Source organism: Marmota monax, unplaced genomic scaffold, assembly GCF_021218885.2.
Source record: "Marmota monax isolate L192 unplaced genomic scaffold, Marmota_monax_Labrador192_F-V1.1 WCK01_AAM20220418_F8-fsc00017, whole genome shotgun sequence".
NCBI lineage: Eukaryota > Metazoa > Chordata > Mammalia > Rodentia > Sciuridae > Marmota > Marmota monax.
The window spans coordinates 18,766,311-18,781,714 of NW_026695241.1; the positions used below are offsets into that span (position 1 = coordinate 18,766,311).

At 52.8% G+C, this 15,404-nt stretch overlaps 1 protein-coding gene across 4 annotated transcripts in view; it reads right to left on the reverse strand.

Annotated features, from left to right (window-relative positions):
- Window positions 1–1,004: 1,004 nt before the first annotated feature.
- Esrrb (estrogen related receptor beta) overlaps window positions 1,005–15,404 on the reverse strand; it is a 163,822-nt gene continuing 149,422 nt past the window's right edge. For all 4 annotated transcript variants that reach the window (XM_046440786.2, XM_046440784.2, XM_046440787.2 and 1 more), the window contains 2 exons: window positions 10,856–11,125; window positions 1,005–4,225 (listed from right to left, as the gene is read on the reverse strand). In XM_046440786.2, coding sequence (XP_046296742.1) covers window positions 3,981–4,225; window positions 10,856–11,125 — 515 coding nt within the window. In that variant the 3' untranslated portion in view covers window positions 1,005–3,980. The remainder of the gene's footprint in view (window positions 4,226–10,855; window positions 11,126–15,404) is intronic.

Sequence of the window (15,404 nt, forward strand, 5' to 3'; positions counted from 1 at the left end):
ACAGAGGGTGAGCCAGCAAAGGGGAGAGTGCACACCCTGGGTTTGGGAGGATTTGCCTGTCTGGGTGTTCACTGCAGCAAGACTTAAAACAGCTGCTACAGTCTTTGAGCCAGAAGTGGGTCCGTGGAGGACACGTCTGGGTGCACAGCTAAGATTCAGGTCAGGTAAGGATCAGTTCCCTTGGATTCTGGGTGGTTTCCCCTCTTTGGGGATGAAATAAATTCATAAATGGGGCAAAATATACAAGGTGGGGAGGTTTCCAGTTTTCCTTTGCTGACCCACACCACTTCTAGATTTCATATATACATATCGCAGGCAATAAATCTCCATAAGCCAGTAAACGGGTGTCTTTTACTTTCAACAAAAGACATCCTGATACAGTCCTCTTTGATCTCTTCCGGGTCTTTTCTTGCTTCCCTCTGGTCCTGAGTGTCCCGAACAGCAGGCGCGCTGTGGTGTCAAATGCACCTGAATGCATTTCAAAATCTCAAAAAGATGACAGTGTGTGCTTCATGCATATCTTTTTTAAAGGGCTTACGCTTCATTGGATCCAATGGACATTTTGATCCAATTGAACTACTTAATCATTAAGATCATTTTGAACTTATGCATTATTATTTGTGTATATCATGTATAGCTTAACGTCCCATGTCTCTGGACTAATGAAAACAAGAAGTGTTATTAAAAGCAGTACCAGGGCTTCTCAGGTTGGCATCAGACTTCTCAAGTTGTACTTTCTAAGTTTTGCTGCTGATCACAATTTGATTGATTGGTTGGTTGGCTGACTGGTTGTGGTGCTGGGGATTGATCTGGTGTCTCATGCATCCAGGTAAATGCTGATCGTGCTTTTAAAATGTCCATGGAACCCCCACCCCACCCCACCCTGAGACCTTGGAGGCTGAGGTGGCTCCCTGATGGCCTTTCCTGCATTAGCTTGGACACCTGGCAGCAGTTCTGTCCAGAGAACAGCAAGCCTGAAAAGATAACGTGTGCAGAGACTCTCCAACAGGGCTTTCCTTATTTATTAGATTCCAGATACATGGGACCAGGGCGGGAAGAATCCTAGGGCAATGTGATTTACATAGAGGTCTTTGGGGGAACACAGACAGGGGTGGGATTACATACAGGGGGTGAGGCGGCCACGAGGGACTGCCATTTAAAAATATATACATCTCAAGAAGCCATTCCAGCCGTATCATCATTATTAGAAAATAAAGCCATCTTTCAACATAGTGCTTTTCTTTGGTGCTGTTCTGTGGGCACAGACTCTGGTCCCTTGTGTGGTCTTTGTCACAGGCCTGTCTCCATCCCCCGCTCCTCCTCCCTGGCCCCGGGGAGGGCAGAGGCTGGAGGGTAGGGGGCCCAACAGGATGGGGCAGGTTGTTCCTTGGAGGCCCTGATCTCCTGCTCCCTAGAGCCTTGGGCTCAGTCCTCAAACTGCAGCCTGGGAAATCCATGAAGTTTACATAGGCCAAAAACAGGAGACACCCTCAAGTTCACACGTGCCATCGGGAACCTTTAGAAAGGACGGGAACAAGGAAACCAAACAAAACCCAGCCAGCACCACCTTCTCTGCAGTTGAATTGCCATGTTTTTATTTCTTGGTTGGTTTCAAATGACCTGTATCATGAGTGTACAACTGAGAAGGGTCGTTTCCTTTTTACAGATTTTCTAGAAACGGCAGATTTGGGGGCAAACTTGGACTCTGTGATTTGGGGGCACAGGGCTTCCTGAACTCTCCTCGCAGTCCCGGCTCCCACATCTAGCTGGGCTGACAACAAAGAAGTCGGCCGCTGCCCTCCTCTGGGTATCCAGGGGCCCCCCAAGTCTACACCAGGGTTTCCCACTGGGTTGAGTTCCCATGGTAACGAGCATTTCCTGTGACAACAGCTCCCCGCGCAGGCCTGCACCCCCCCTCTGCTGGGAAGGTCTGACTTGGGGCATCTGCAGAAGCACCAGGCACAAGCCGGCTAAGGTGCCCCCGTGGAGAACACCCACCTGCTCCAAAGCAGGGCCTGTGTGACAGGCCATTTTCCCCAGAAAAGGTGGACACAAATGCCAGCGAGCACAAGTCCCCTTGAGTTTGGACAGGAAGTGACAGTGCGGACAAGCTGGTACCTGGTAATGAGAGGCTGCCCTCGGCACCCTCCTCTGGCATGCAGCAGTGAAGCTGGGGACACCCCAGAGAGCACTCCCCAAGTTCCCCTGCTGAGGACCCTCCAGGTCAGGCCTTGGCCCTGTCCCCTAGTTATGACCTGGTGTCCAGCTTGGGTTCCTTATTTCCAAAGTGGTGACTGCAGTGACCATGCACACCCACCCAGGTCTGGGACAAGGGCAGCGTGAGGTCAGGGCACCAGCAGCTTCAGGGTCAGCTCACCCAGCAACTTAGGCCTTCAGACTCCCGAAAGGCCAAAGAAAAGGGGGAATCTCCTGGTAACCTCAGCCTGTCCCAATGTGGCTCAGGGCCAGCAGTTTCTGGTCCACCTGGTGTCCCCCAGAAACAGCAACCTCTTCTGCCAGAAAAGCTGGACAAGACACTTGGTGTCCCAGACAACAGAGATCTGCCTGCCTCTCCCAGGAAGGGGAGGCGGAGTTAGAAAGGCGTGGGCTTGGGACTCGCAGTGTCCCTGGAGGGTCTCTCTGACCCCTGCCGTGAAGGCAGCTGATTGGCAGGGGCTTGTTGCCCCCACTCCAGATCCTCCAGGCTGCCCTCGGCCACCCCCTGAGCACCAGGTGCAAGGATTCAGGGATGCCACCCGAGTGGCCAGCCACTGAAACGTGCCCATGTGCCCGACTGAGGGGTTTCTTGGGACACAGAATGCTCCTGGTTAAAACTGGGAAAGTCCTGGGCAAAGGGGGTTGGTGGGTCCCCTATGTAGCAGCAAGACACTCTCCTGCCCAGAGCTGGCCAGGAGAGCTACCACCAAATTTCCTTGGTGGCCCTTGTGTACCTGACCCTATGGAATGCAGAGGATGGGTATCTCTGGGGTCTACTGCTCTGGGAGCCAGAAAGGAACTGGCAGCTGGGCCCCCTGGACCCCATCTCCAGGGCTCCCCTGCACCTGCACCTGCTCTCTGCTGCTGATTCTTTGTGTTCTGGGCAGAGGTTGGTTGGGGTCTTTCCCATCCTGCCCTCACCTCTCCCACAACTGCCAGCCTTAGAGAGTCCCCCACGCCCTTGGGCGGGAACTTCCCACCAACCCTCTGGTCTGGACCTGCTCTGAAGGAGGAGGAGGAGGATGGACGGAGCAGAGGAGCCCCCTGCTCTTCCCTGAGCCCTGGGGTCACTGTTGCTGGCTGAAGTCATTTCAAGTGAGCTGAGGTGGGGCAGGGGGCTCCTGAGCAAGGAGAGGAGGAGGAGGAGGAAGATGAGTGGCGGGCAGGTGGGAGGGCACAGAGGCGGTGGCCCAGGGGTTCTATCTAGCCCGGGGACACCCAGGTTTCCTGCTGTGTGTGTGGGGAGGGTAGGGGGGCTGAGAGGAGGAGGAGGCAGCCATCTGGATTGTGGAAGCTATTAGCCTCACAGGAGGGAGGCTGAGGGCCTCGGCACAGGCAGGGCCTCAGGGAGTTGCTGCTGCCCTCCACCTGCCCTGAGCACTGCCCACCCAGGCCCCGCACCCCAGGAGGGCCTCCTGGTGGCCTGGCAGGGATGGTGGGCACTTCCTCTGGTGGTCTCCAGTCCCAAGGGGCGTCAGCCCTGGGCCAGGCCTCAGCACTGCTGGTGAGAAGGAAAGACATACCAAAGAAAAAGCGGGTGACAGATGAGCCCCACGCCCCTTCCCTCCCGTCCTGTCCCGTCCCCGTCCACCCACCCCACTGCACCCAGGAGTCTGCACACACAGCCAGGAGGCGGAGGCCCCTCCGCTGGCACAGCTTAGAGCCATGATACAGGGGTCGAGGTCGAGGCTGGTGGCTGTGAGGGCTCCACCGCGGTCCGTCATCCATCTGTCCGTGGGTGGGCGTGGTCTGTGGGCGGGCCGTCAGACCTTGGCCTCCAGCATCTCCAGGAAGAGTTTGTGCATGGGCACCTTGCCCTGCAGCTTGACGCTGTAGAAGTGCTGCACGGCCTTGGCGGCCGTCTGTCGCAGCAGGGGCAGCGTCAGCAGCAGCTTGCCCGTCCTCCGCGGCTCCTCGTGGCGCTGGCTCAGCTCGTAGTCCTGCAGCGCCTCATGCAGCAGGTCCTGCAGCTTCTGCACGGCCTCCAGGTCCTCGATGTACATGGAATCTGCAGGCACAAGGCGCGTGTGAGTGGCCAGCCGCACAGGCACAGAGGGGTCACGCTGCGGGCCCGAGGCCACAGAGGACACGATAGAGCTGGGGCGCAGACCTGCGTCTAAGGAAGGGGCCACCAGGAGCACCCACACTGATGCCAGAGGGGCTGGCTGTCTGCGTCCCTCACCTGCCAGATGCATGACATTAATTTCTCTGTGCCTCACTTCCTCATCTGGGAAATGGGATAACTACCTCAGAGGGTTAAAGAAGTTATCCTGCATAAGGGCTAGAACAGTAGGTGTCACCAGTGCATGCCCAGGGAGCAGGTCGCCATTGCCATCACCATCACTGTCACTGTCACCATCCTGCTGGCGCCAGCTCCTCTGGTGCACAGTGCAGTCGTGAATGCTGCAGGTCCCAGCTGCAGACACAGAGACAGGGCCGAGCAGGTCAGGGAGCCCCGTGGTGGGCACTTGGGGCCCAGTGATGCAGGGGCTGGAGGAGGGCTCTAGATCCTCAGGGAGGGAGCTGGGGTGGCTCAGTGGCAGAGTGCTTGTCTAGCATGTGTGACACCATGGGTCCCATCCCAAGCACCGCAAAAGATGAAAAACTAAATGGGAGGACTTTGAATTTAGGCCACGAATTGAGGATTTGAATGAAATGCACCTAACTCTCACCACAGCAGGGAGGTGCTGCTGACACTACGCTAACATGCATTTGAGTCAAAGGGAATCCCACTCCCTGGGGAGAGAGAACCAGACTTCTTTTGACCTTCCTCGATGACCCTGAACTGTGGTGCCCAAGGCTGGCCAAAGGTGGGAGGACTGGTTGATCCTGGTGACTCTCCCAACCCTCTGGGGCTGTACTCTGCCTGTGCCCTCCAGGATCTGGCCTCTTTCTCGGTTGGGAGCAGTAGAATGACAGAAAAGACTGTAGAGGCACACATGCTGTGTGACTTTGGCCAGTTTACTTAGCCCCTTTTAGATGGTTTCTTTATCTGTACAGAGCAAATAGGCACAAGCTGGTGGTAAGGGTTAAAGGAAATGGCACATCACCAGGTACTTAGTTGGCACCTAGTATTTACCTATTATTATCATTATTGGGGGGACTGGGTCTGGGGGGAGTGTCCTTGCAGGGCTGGGTAATCCTTGGCCATACCCAAGTCTCTTCCACATTTTTCCACAGTTACCAAGCCAGCAAGGGCTCCTTTGCCAATTGGGAGATGGAGCGTGGCTGTGTTCCTATACTCTAAGTCATTTACAGTCATTTACAATGTAAATCAAAATGTGGCTGGTCCCTGCAAGGCTGGACCCTGGCCACCTGGATTCCCTGACTCGGTCCAGCTCCCCCTCCCTGTCTGGTCACCCTCCTCTCCTTCCCCCAGGAGGCCAAAATTGGCAGGTGTCTTCGACCAAAAATGAAATGAAATAACATTGCAAGATTAATTTCTCCACAATCCATCAGCACGCCTGTATCGATGGCATTGATAAACTGTTAATTACAAAATCAATGGCTATGAATTTTTCCCGCTGTCAGGGAGCCCTGGAGATGGCCGGGATGTGGGGTGAACGGCGGACCACAGGCTCCCGGGGGGCTGAGCTCTGGGGCCTGGCCTCACTCCAACGTGCTCTGCTCCTACCTGGCATGAGCCACTAAGCGACTGAACCCTGCCACGTCTCATCTGCTCAACCTCACGGTGGCACCCACAGGCCACCAGGACCTCCTCAGTGATCTCCTGGACCCCATCTCTCCTCCATGCCACCTGGGTGATCCCCAAGGCTGGGGACAGGTCACTCGCAGACATTTCTTGGCTCATGTGCTGAGGCCATTCCAACCCAGGCCCCAGCCTTGAGCTTCTTGTCACATGAGATGAGGTTTAAGGAACCTGGATTCTTGCCCAGTGGCATCTAGAGGCCACCCTGTGTTCAGGGCACAGGTGTGAGATGCTCGGGGTGCAGAGGGCGCGTTCTTCCCATCAGCCTTGCGCTGACTGCTCCACTGCAGAGCCTTCTCCACTCCCAGCTGAAAAGTCTCCCAGAGCCTCTGCACGAGCCTCCACTGTGCTGGGATCAAGATTTGGTTCTGGCTTTGCCCATGTTCATGTCCCCCCCATCTGGGGTCAGGGACTGTATCCAACGGCCTCTTCCCCAGGCTGCCAGCACTAGGCCTGGCAGAGACAAGCAGAAGCACCTGCGGCGAGCAGGTGCCTCACTGTGCAGAGGAGGAAAATGCTGCTCAGAGAGGTTGGCTGCTCCAAACTCACAGGCAGGGTTTGAACCTGGGGCTGGCCGGTCCTGAAATCCACTCTTCAAACCTGTGCTGTTCTGAGCACAGGGACCAGACGGGTCCCCTCTGCCCTCTGGTTGGTTAATACTGGCCTGGGTAAACTCGGGATAGAAACTGAGAGTATTTGGAAACTTTAGAGCAACTTGACAGGATACGTTTTCCTTATGTCTATTGTATCTAGTAATTTTTTAAAAATGGGCTGATACTTTGTATATCTGATTTTTAAATTTCACTTTTATAATAATTCATTTTTGTTGTATTTTACAAAATGATCAGCCTGTGATAAATCAAAAAGTTTAAAACATTTAAAAACGAATCCTTCATTACAGGCAACTTGGAAAGTGCTGTTTTTTGTTTGTTTGTTTGTTTGTTTTGGGGCACTCAACCACTGAGCCACATCCCCAGCCTCCTTTTTTTAAAATTTTATTTTATTTAGAGACAAGGTCTCACCGAGTTGCTTAGCGCCTTGCTTTTCTGCTGAGGCCATCCTGCATTCAGAGAGTCTCGCACCTGCGCATCAGCCACAGGATGGCCTCTAGATGCCAGTTGGCCAAGAGCCCTGGAACCTCATCCCACCAAGGGCACACTCGGGCAAAGCTGGGTGCCAGAAACCCCTGCTGGGTGTACATCCCCGAACCGTGGAGGGTCCTCAGGTGGTATGTGTGCCTGAGTGTGTGTGCACACACACGTGCACACACAAACATGTATGATTAAGAGACAGATGAGCTGCCTCCTCCCTCTTCACTTCTCCCAAGGTGAGCAAGCCCAAGCTCTCTGTCTGGTATCAATTAATCAGGAAAGTCCAAAATGGAGGACTTTGCCTCCCAAGCCCGGCCAGCCTCCGGGCACTGTGCCCCGCTCCCCTGCTTCCTGCTATGACAGCTTTGGCCCCCCTCCTCCCCATCAGAATGCCCCAGAGTGCCCAGCGCCTCTTCAAAGGCTAGTTAAAGGCTTCCCTCTGGAGGGGCGCAGTGCAGGAGATGAAAGTCTTCTACACGGTGTCATGATGGAGACGTGACATTACATGTTTATCAAAGCCAGCGGAACGGGAAGACACCACAAGTGAGCCCAGAGGGAGCAATGTACTTCAGTTATGAGCCACGCATCGATGTGACTGCGTCACTGTAGTGGGATGACTTTAAGTCCTTTGGGTATCGCACTCTGAAGAGTGGGATAACTGGGTCAAATGGTGGTTCCATTCCCAGTTTTCCAAGGAATCTCCATACTGCTTTCCAGAATGGCTGCACCAATTTGCAGTCCCACCAGCAGTGTATGAGTGTGCCTTTTCCCCCACATCCTCGCCAGCACTTATTGTTGCTTGTATTCTTTATAACTGCTATTACTCAGCATTAAAAGAGAATAAAATTATGACATTTGCAGGTCAATGGATGGAGTTGGAGAACATTGTGCTAAGCCAAGTAAGCCAATCCCAAAAAACTAAAGGCCCAATGTACTCTCTGATAAGTGGATGCTGATCCATAATGGGGAGGGGGAGCGCATGGGAAAAATGGAGGAACTTTGACTGGGCAAAGAGGAGCAGGGAGGGGAGGGGGCATGGGGGCAGGAAAGATGGTGGAATGAGACGGACATTGTTACCCTAGGTACATGTATGACTGCACATGTGATGGGCCACCACATATGTATAACCAAAGAAATGAAAAGTTGTGCTGTGATTGTATACAATGAATCAAAATGCTCTCTGCTATCATATATACCTAATTTAAATTAATTAAAAAAAAAAGAATGATGCATCGAGCCAGGTGTGGTAGGGCCTATAATCCCAGTGGCTCGGGAGGCTGAGGCCAAAGGATCCCAAGTTTGAGGCCCTAAGCCACTCGGGGAGACCCTGTTTATAAAGAAAATACAAAAAAGGGGGCTGGGGCTCAGTGGTTAAGTGCCCCTGAGTCCAATTACCATTACCAAAAAGAAGAAGAAGAAAAATGCACCAATACTGCCTCCCTAAATGTAACAAATTTCCACACAATGCAAGATGTTCGTGATGGAAGAAACAGGGGTCGGGGAACTGGGATGGTGGCATATGGAACCCCATGTACTATCTGCCTGATTATTCTGTAAATCTAGATCTACACTAAAAAAAGCTCTAAACGGTATGCACATTCCTCACCAAAGAATACATTACAATTTTGGACTCTGAAAGTGTAAACAATCCCTATGAAATGTTAACTATTATTTTGTATCATTTATTATTAATAAAATGGAACTGAACCAAACACAGTGCTTGCCTCTGTATTAGGTGAGGGTCCCTAGGAGCACAGCCTCGGCAGGGGCTTGGGTACAAGGACCTGTGGAGGGCATACGTCAGGAGACAGGAAGTGGGGGGCAGCAAGCAAGGGGGGACGAGGCCCGATCCACACAGAGCTCTGATCCAGTCTGCCCTCACGTGTCCACCCCTGGCTAACAGTGCCCAGGGGTGGAGCCAAAAACTAACTGCCTGGGGTTGGGCGGAGCAGGGCTGAGTCTAGGAGGGTGACTGTGGGCAGTCAGCAGCAGAGCTCAGCATCTGGAGGGATCGGTCACATTCAGGCAAAGGTCTGAAGGAACCATGAAGCCACGTTAGGGTGACTTAGGTTAGGGTGACCAGCTGTCCCAGTTTGCAGGTATGAGGGGTTTCCTGGAAGGTGGGGCTTTCAGTCAAAGCTGGACAGTATGGAGCTCACGGGTCGGTTGCCCTGCGTGTCCCCAGCAGACTCCCTCTCCAAGTGCTGATGACACTTAGTCTCCTCTAACAGGAATAGGAATGGTAATAACTAATATTCATTGAACTTTTCTTCTAGGCCAGGCACTGGACAAAGTGCTTTATCTCCAGTTGTTCATTAACCCTCACAAAAGTGCTTGAAAGAGGTATCAGAATATCCCCACTGCACAAAGAACAGAGCTGAGCAAGGTCCTGCTGCCAGGGAAATGTCAGAGACAGAATTTGAACTTGGGTCCTTGTGACCCAGACCTGAGCGGTTAGCTTCACCACACACTGCCCTGCAGAATTCTATGCATGCCTTGCTGGCAGACTCCTGGGCAGGGACCCTGTACTCCTCCTGCAGCCCCAGAACCCCGTAGCCTGCATGGGCTCAGTGCACACATGGACACATTCAAGTTCACTCACCATTTCCCAGTCCGCCCCCTTACCCTAGGTAATCTAGCCAGAAGTTGGTAAATGGTTAAATGGGATGAATCCTCCCTCTCTGGGGGCATTCTGTGAGGGAGAGGTGGTACTGGGAACTGAACCCAGGGCCTTGCACACACTAGACAAATGCTCTACCACTGAGCCTCGTTCCCAGCCTGGGAATCCTCCTTTTTAGACGACAGACTAAATGGTTCATTTGGAAAGGTTTCATTTTCATGTGTTCAAGCAATTTGATGGAAAGTTTTAAGGAGTAGATAAAAGCTTGGGCTGATTTTGAAATTAGGTGACCCTGGTTTGGGTCTTAACTCTGGACATTTGTTATTTTTAACTCTGTGACCCTGGACCGTCTTTCTTCACTTTTCCAGCCTCAGTTCTCACATCTGTAAAATGTGGCTCCAATAATTAAAAAATTTCTCACAGGGCTGTTGGTAAGAATTAGATCCAGGCTGGATGTGGCGGCACATGCCTATAATCCCAGTGACTCAGGAGGCTAAGGCAGGAGGTTCATGAATTTAAAGCCAGCCTCAGCAACTCAGCGAGGCCCTAAACAACTCAGCAAGACTCTGTCTAAATAAAATATTTTTACAAAGGCTGGGCTGGGGATGTGGCTCAGTGGTTAAGCACCTTTAGGTTAAATCCCCAGTGGCAAAAAAAAAAAAACAACAAAAAAACAGGGGCTGGGGTTATGGCTCAGGGGTAGAGCGCTCGCCTGGTGCATGTGAGGCCCGGGGTTCGATCCTCAGCACCTCATAAAAGTCAATGATTAAAGGTATTGTGTCCAACACAACTAAAAAAAAAAAAAAAAAAAAAAACCAACCTAACTGAACAAGCTGAGCACTTATTACGTGCCAAGCATGTTGTATGCATAATATAATTGTGTATAAATAAATCCTTCCCATAGTCTTGTGCAATAAGGTTTGTTTACTGTCCCCATTTTGTTGATTAAAACAAAAACTTGGGCTCAGAGTGAAGCAGCTCGCTCAAGAGGGGGAAGCAGGATTTGATCCTGAGCAACCTGACTCTGTGTCCTTAAGCAGCATTTAGATCTGAATGTCACCGTCTTCTCAACTCCTGGCTACCTGCTCTGCCCCGTCTCTGCTGCGGACAACAGGGGCAGCACCTTTCGGCCCTCTCCACCCTTCGCAGCCCGCCTTACAGCCCAGAGACGCGGCTGCAGCTCCCCCACTGCAGCTGCGGACCCCATGTGGCCCCTACCTGAGTTAGCCAGAGCCAGGGCCTTGAGCGTCACAAACTCCTCCTTCTCCACCTTGAGCTTCTTGTACCTGCGCACCAGCTGCAGGATGGCCCGGTAGAGCTCCAGCAGCCCGGCCAGGCGGGAGTGCTCCTCGTCCATGATGTAGTCCTCGGCGTACACCAGCTTGTCATCGTAGGGCAGCGAGCGGTACACGATGCCCAGGATGAGGATCTCCATCCAGGCGCTCTGCAGCAGGCTCATCTGGTCACCCAGAGAAAGATTCGAGAAACCTGCGGGAGGAGGGCAGCGGTGATCAGGGGCAGGCTCTGTCCTTGGCACTGCCAGAACCTGCTGCAGGGGGCATTCCTGGGTAGCTGCTAAACCCACGTCCTTCCATGGTGAATGAGCCACACTCAGAACTCACAGGAAGGACTTACATGACCAGAGCTCCACATTGGTCTTGCTAAGCCACCCATGCTGGCCTCTACCCTGCCATCCTCGTGCCTCAGCCTTCTGAGTACATCACTCTCCTTCAACAACGTTTTGTCCTGGCGGGTCATTGGGGTTCCCCCTCCCTGCTAGCAAGAAGGCCGACTCCACAGTGAATGGAGGTTGGGTAGGAGTGCCTCCAGAACCAGGAAGCCGCCTTGCCCTGGACTGGGCCTGGGCTGGAACCCCTCTCCCGGTTCACTAGCACAGCTTCTCTGTGGGCTCACAAGTGCCAGGCCTCAGCCTCCTCTCCTGTGTTCCTGTGGAGTCTAAATGAGATGGTGAGGATAGGAGGACATAATTAGTATTTGTTGGGCTCTTATTAATATGAGCTAAGGCCAACATTTGTCAAATGAAGATGACATACTGGAACTGCATTATATATGTACTTGACATAGGCACCGCCAATTAACATCTTGATTAACAAGAGGCCAAGAAAGAAAGAGTAAGATCACTGATTCTCATACAGCTTTTCTTTTTTTGTACTAAGGATTGAACCCAGGGGCACTCAACCACTGGGCCACATCCCCAGCCCCCTTTATTTTCTATTTTGAGACAGGGTTTTGCTAAATCGCTTACAGCCTAAGCTGCTAAGGCTGGTCTCGAACCTGTGATCCTCCTGCCTCAGCCTCCTGAGTCTCTGGGGTGACAGGCGAGAGCCACCATGCCTGGCCACACATCTTAACTACTAAACACGAGGCAGTACCTTCCCCAGGGGCTGCAGGATGCTTCCCACACTGACATGCTACGTTGATTTAAAGGAGAAAGAGTGTTCACAAAGCCATTGGCTCCGTGCACGACGGGCTACAGAAATTAAGGGATTTTTTTTTTCTGGGGTAATTCTGCCCCTGAAGGGATCTGCTGACGTAGGAGCTCGCCCTGCCTGGCTGCCATTTGCTGATGTCATGGTGTCCTGAGGTCGAAAAGATGCACTTGAACACCCAGCAGCACTCCCAGCACACGGCGGCTCTCAGTGGCCCTCAGCCGGGCGCTGCGAAGCTGCTGATGTCCCGGACACCTGATGTGCCTCACTCCTGTCTTCCCGTTGCATGTGCCTGTGGCCTGGGTGCACCCTGTTTTTCATGGCTGATCTCCTTGGCTTCTGTGATCCATCCCCCCTCATCTGTCCCTGGTTTCCAACCAGTGTGTGACTCTCCACCCCTAGGGGGCGCTCCTGGAGAGGCAGGCCACCTCACCCGGCAGGCTGTCCTTAACCTGGTCCCATCTGAACAGCCTGGGCTTTGGGTCACCAACGGGCTACTGGAACACGAGGAGATCAGCCAGAGAGTGGGAAGGGTTGCAGCCACCCACACGGGGTGAGGAGCTGATTGATATGCCTTCTGGGGAGAGGCTGGGACACAGAGGGGTCAGCTTTGTGTGTGTCACCATCTAGATCCCCAGCATGGGCGAGGGTGCGTGGGGGCCTGGGGAGTCGGGAGGTAATAAAAGATAGATAGAAATGGACATTCAATTTCCCTTATCAGGTCTCTGAGTAGGAGAGAGGCCCTGGGCGACGTTAATTAACAGATACCAATCAGCCCGCACGGGAGGGTGTGTGGCGAAGTGCCGGACCGCACTGCGAGGTCTGGGCCGGCAGACTGGCAGGGAGGATGGAGGAGGAGGGCAGGGTTGAGATTAATAGACAGCCCCACTGGAAGGTGGCAGAGAGGGAGGGCCGGGCAAGAGCCAGGCTTCAGGAAATGCGGGAGGAAAGCCCCTGTGGGCTGATCACCCAGGTAGGAGGTTTACAAGAGCTGGCGCCATGGGTCTGCTCCTTTAGTCAGTCGACAAATATTCACTGAGCACTTACTAAGTGCCGGGCCTCTGCTTCACTGGGGACTCAACAGGAAGTGAGATGAGCTCAAAGGGCTATTGGAACCCACGGAGATCCATCGGGACAGAGAGAGGGCTCCAGCCAGAACTGCTCCCTGTCTTCAAGACAGCATGGTGAAGAGGGGGGCTTCCTGGATCACCAAAGGTCACGAACGATCACATAGTTATGACCATAAGAAGAGCAATGGAGAGTGGACAGCTCTGGGGACATGCAATGGGACCATGTGCCAGAGAGGGCCTGGGGAGGCTTTGCAGAAGGGTGACTTGGGGACAGAGCTCTGCAGGAGGATGCTGAGGACACCCGACACTGAGCACACTGGACTGCTGTACTCCACTGCCAAGCACTGGGCCTGCAGCAGAGCAGGGGCCAACCCCTGTTCCCAGCGGAGGAGAGACTGGACGTCCCCCAGGTGACAAGACAATAAAGCACTGTGTCGAGTGCCTTTGATCCTTGGACTTGGATTCAGACTTAGCTGCCTCTGCCCACCATCGTGTAAGACTCAGGAATCAACCTGGTCTTCGGTGGGAGTTGGGGGCACCTTATTGGAAAGTTCTGTGCCCCGTGCGCAGGCACAGCTGGGGTGCTGTCCCCCCAACACCTCGCTGCTAGGCTGGTGTGGACAGTGGGTCAGCCCCCGATTTCTCTCCTCCTCCTTGAACATGCAAATGTCCTGGAGAGAAGAGAAGATTCTACCAGATGCTCCAGAGTGCCACACTGCTCCATGTGGGGAAGGAAAGAAATGTTGGCCATCATCTAACTTTTAAAATAGTTCAAATGCTTCCTATTATTTGAAAAAAGGAACACTAGAAGAAAAACATGAGAAACAAACACGGTTCCCTCTAGGAGGGCACGGGATGGAGGTGGGGTGTCTGCGTGCACATTTTAACGTACTTTTGGCTTTTCAATCATGTCAAAGTTCAACATGTTCGAAAATAAAGTTAAATCATAAATACAGTTTAATCAAAGACAAAACAACAGGCATACTCCTTTCAATTTAGCACTTCCACCTCTCTAAAGAGTATCTCCCAGAAAGATACACAAGGATTAATGTAACAGGGTATTGATTCCATTACTGTTTGAAACATCACAAACAGAAAACAACCTACACGTAACTCATGTGAAACACTTAATTAGATAAATACAATGTTCAGTTAAATGAATGGCATATTAGAAACTACTAGAAAGAAAGAAGTAGAAGCCAGTAGAAGCCAAGGCATGGTGGCGCATGCCTGTGATCCCAGCAGCTCAGGAGGCTGAGGCAGGAGGACAGCAGGTTCAAAGCCAACCTCAGCAACAGTGAAGTGCTAAGCAGCTCAGTGAGACCCTGTCTCTAAATAAAATACAAAATAGGGCTTGGGATGTGGCTCAGTGGTTGAGTGTCCTTGAGTTCAGTCCCCAGTACCAATAATAAATAAATAAATAAAAGAAGAAGTAGTAGAACTGTTTGTGTGGAAAGGCAAAAATACCCAAGAGCATAAAGAGGGCATTGGGAGCACAGACTCTGGGCTGGACGTCAGAATCTTTGCTTGCTGACTACCTGAGATGACCCTGGGCAAGCCTGCCTCTCTGAGCCTCCATTTCTTCATCTGTAAAATGGGAAAACCATAGCACTCGACTTTGGGGGGTGGTTCAGATGCAATGAGCTGACACATGGAACACCAGAACTCTGCCCAGCACACGGGAAGTGCTACCATTTGGTCTAATTAAAGGGAAAACCGAGTGTAAGCACTGTTGGAGTGGGAATCTCCCCGCACCCCCCCCCCAGGGGGTGGGGGTGGAGACACTTCACAGTGTTGTGCACATATAGGAAATTTCCAGAAGGGTGCTCAAATGGGGGATTGGAGAGGCTTAGTTCCACCATATCTGACCTCTTCACATATTCCTTTATTTTAAACCCCATGCAGCTGAAGCACTCCCCCATGCTTCAGGAAAGCTCTTTCCACCTCCACCTCTCTAACCTGGGCTGGGTCTCCTCCTCCAAGGGAGTCAGAGATTCCAAGCCAGGGAGGCCCTGGCATTGTCCACTGGGAGAAGCTGTGGGTGTGGCTGGGTCCCTGGGAGAGCAGGGCTGCTGGGTGGGGTGGGGCTGACCCTGGGCAGCGCTGCCACTCCAGGCCCCTGGGTCGAAGGCCTCCCACCAGGGGCTTTGCTGCCCCAGAAAATTTCTTTATCTGCACCATCAGATCTAACAGCCTCCGTGCTCTGCCCAGGCCCCACCCCCCCACCCCCCCCCCCCCCCCCCCCCC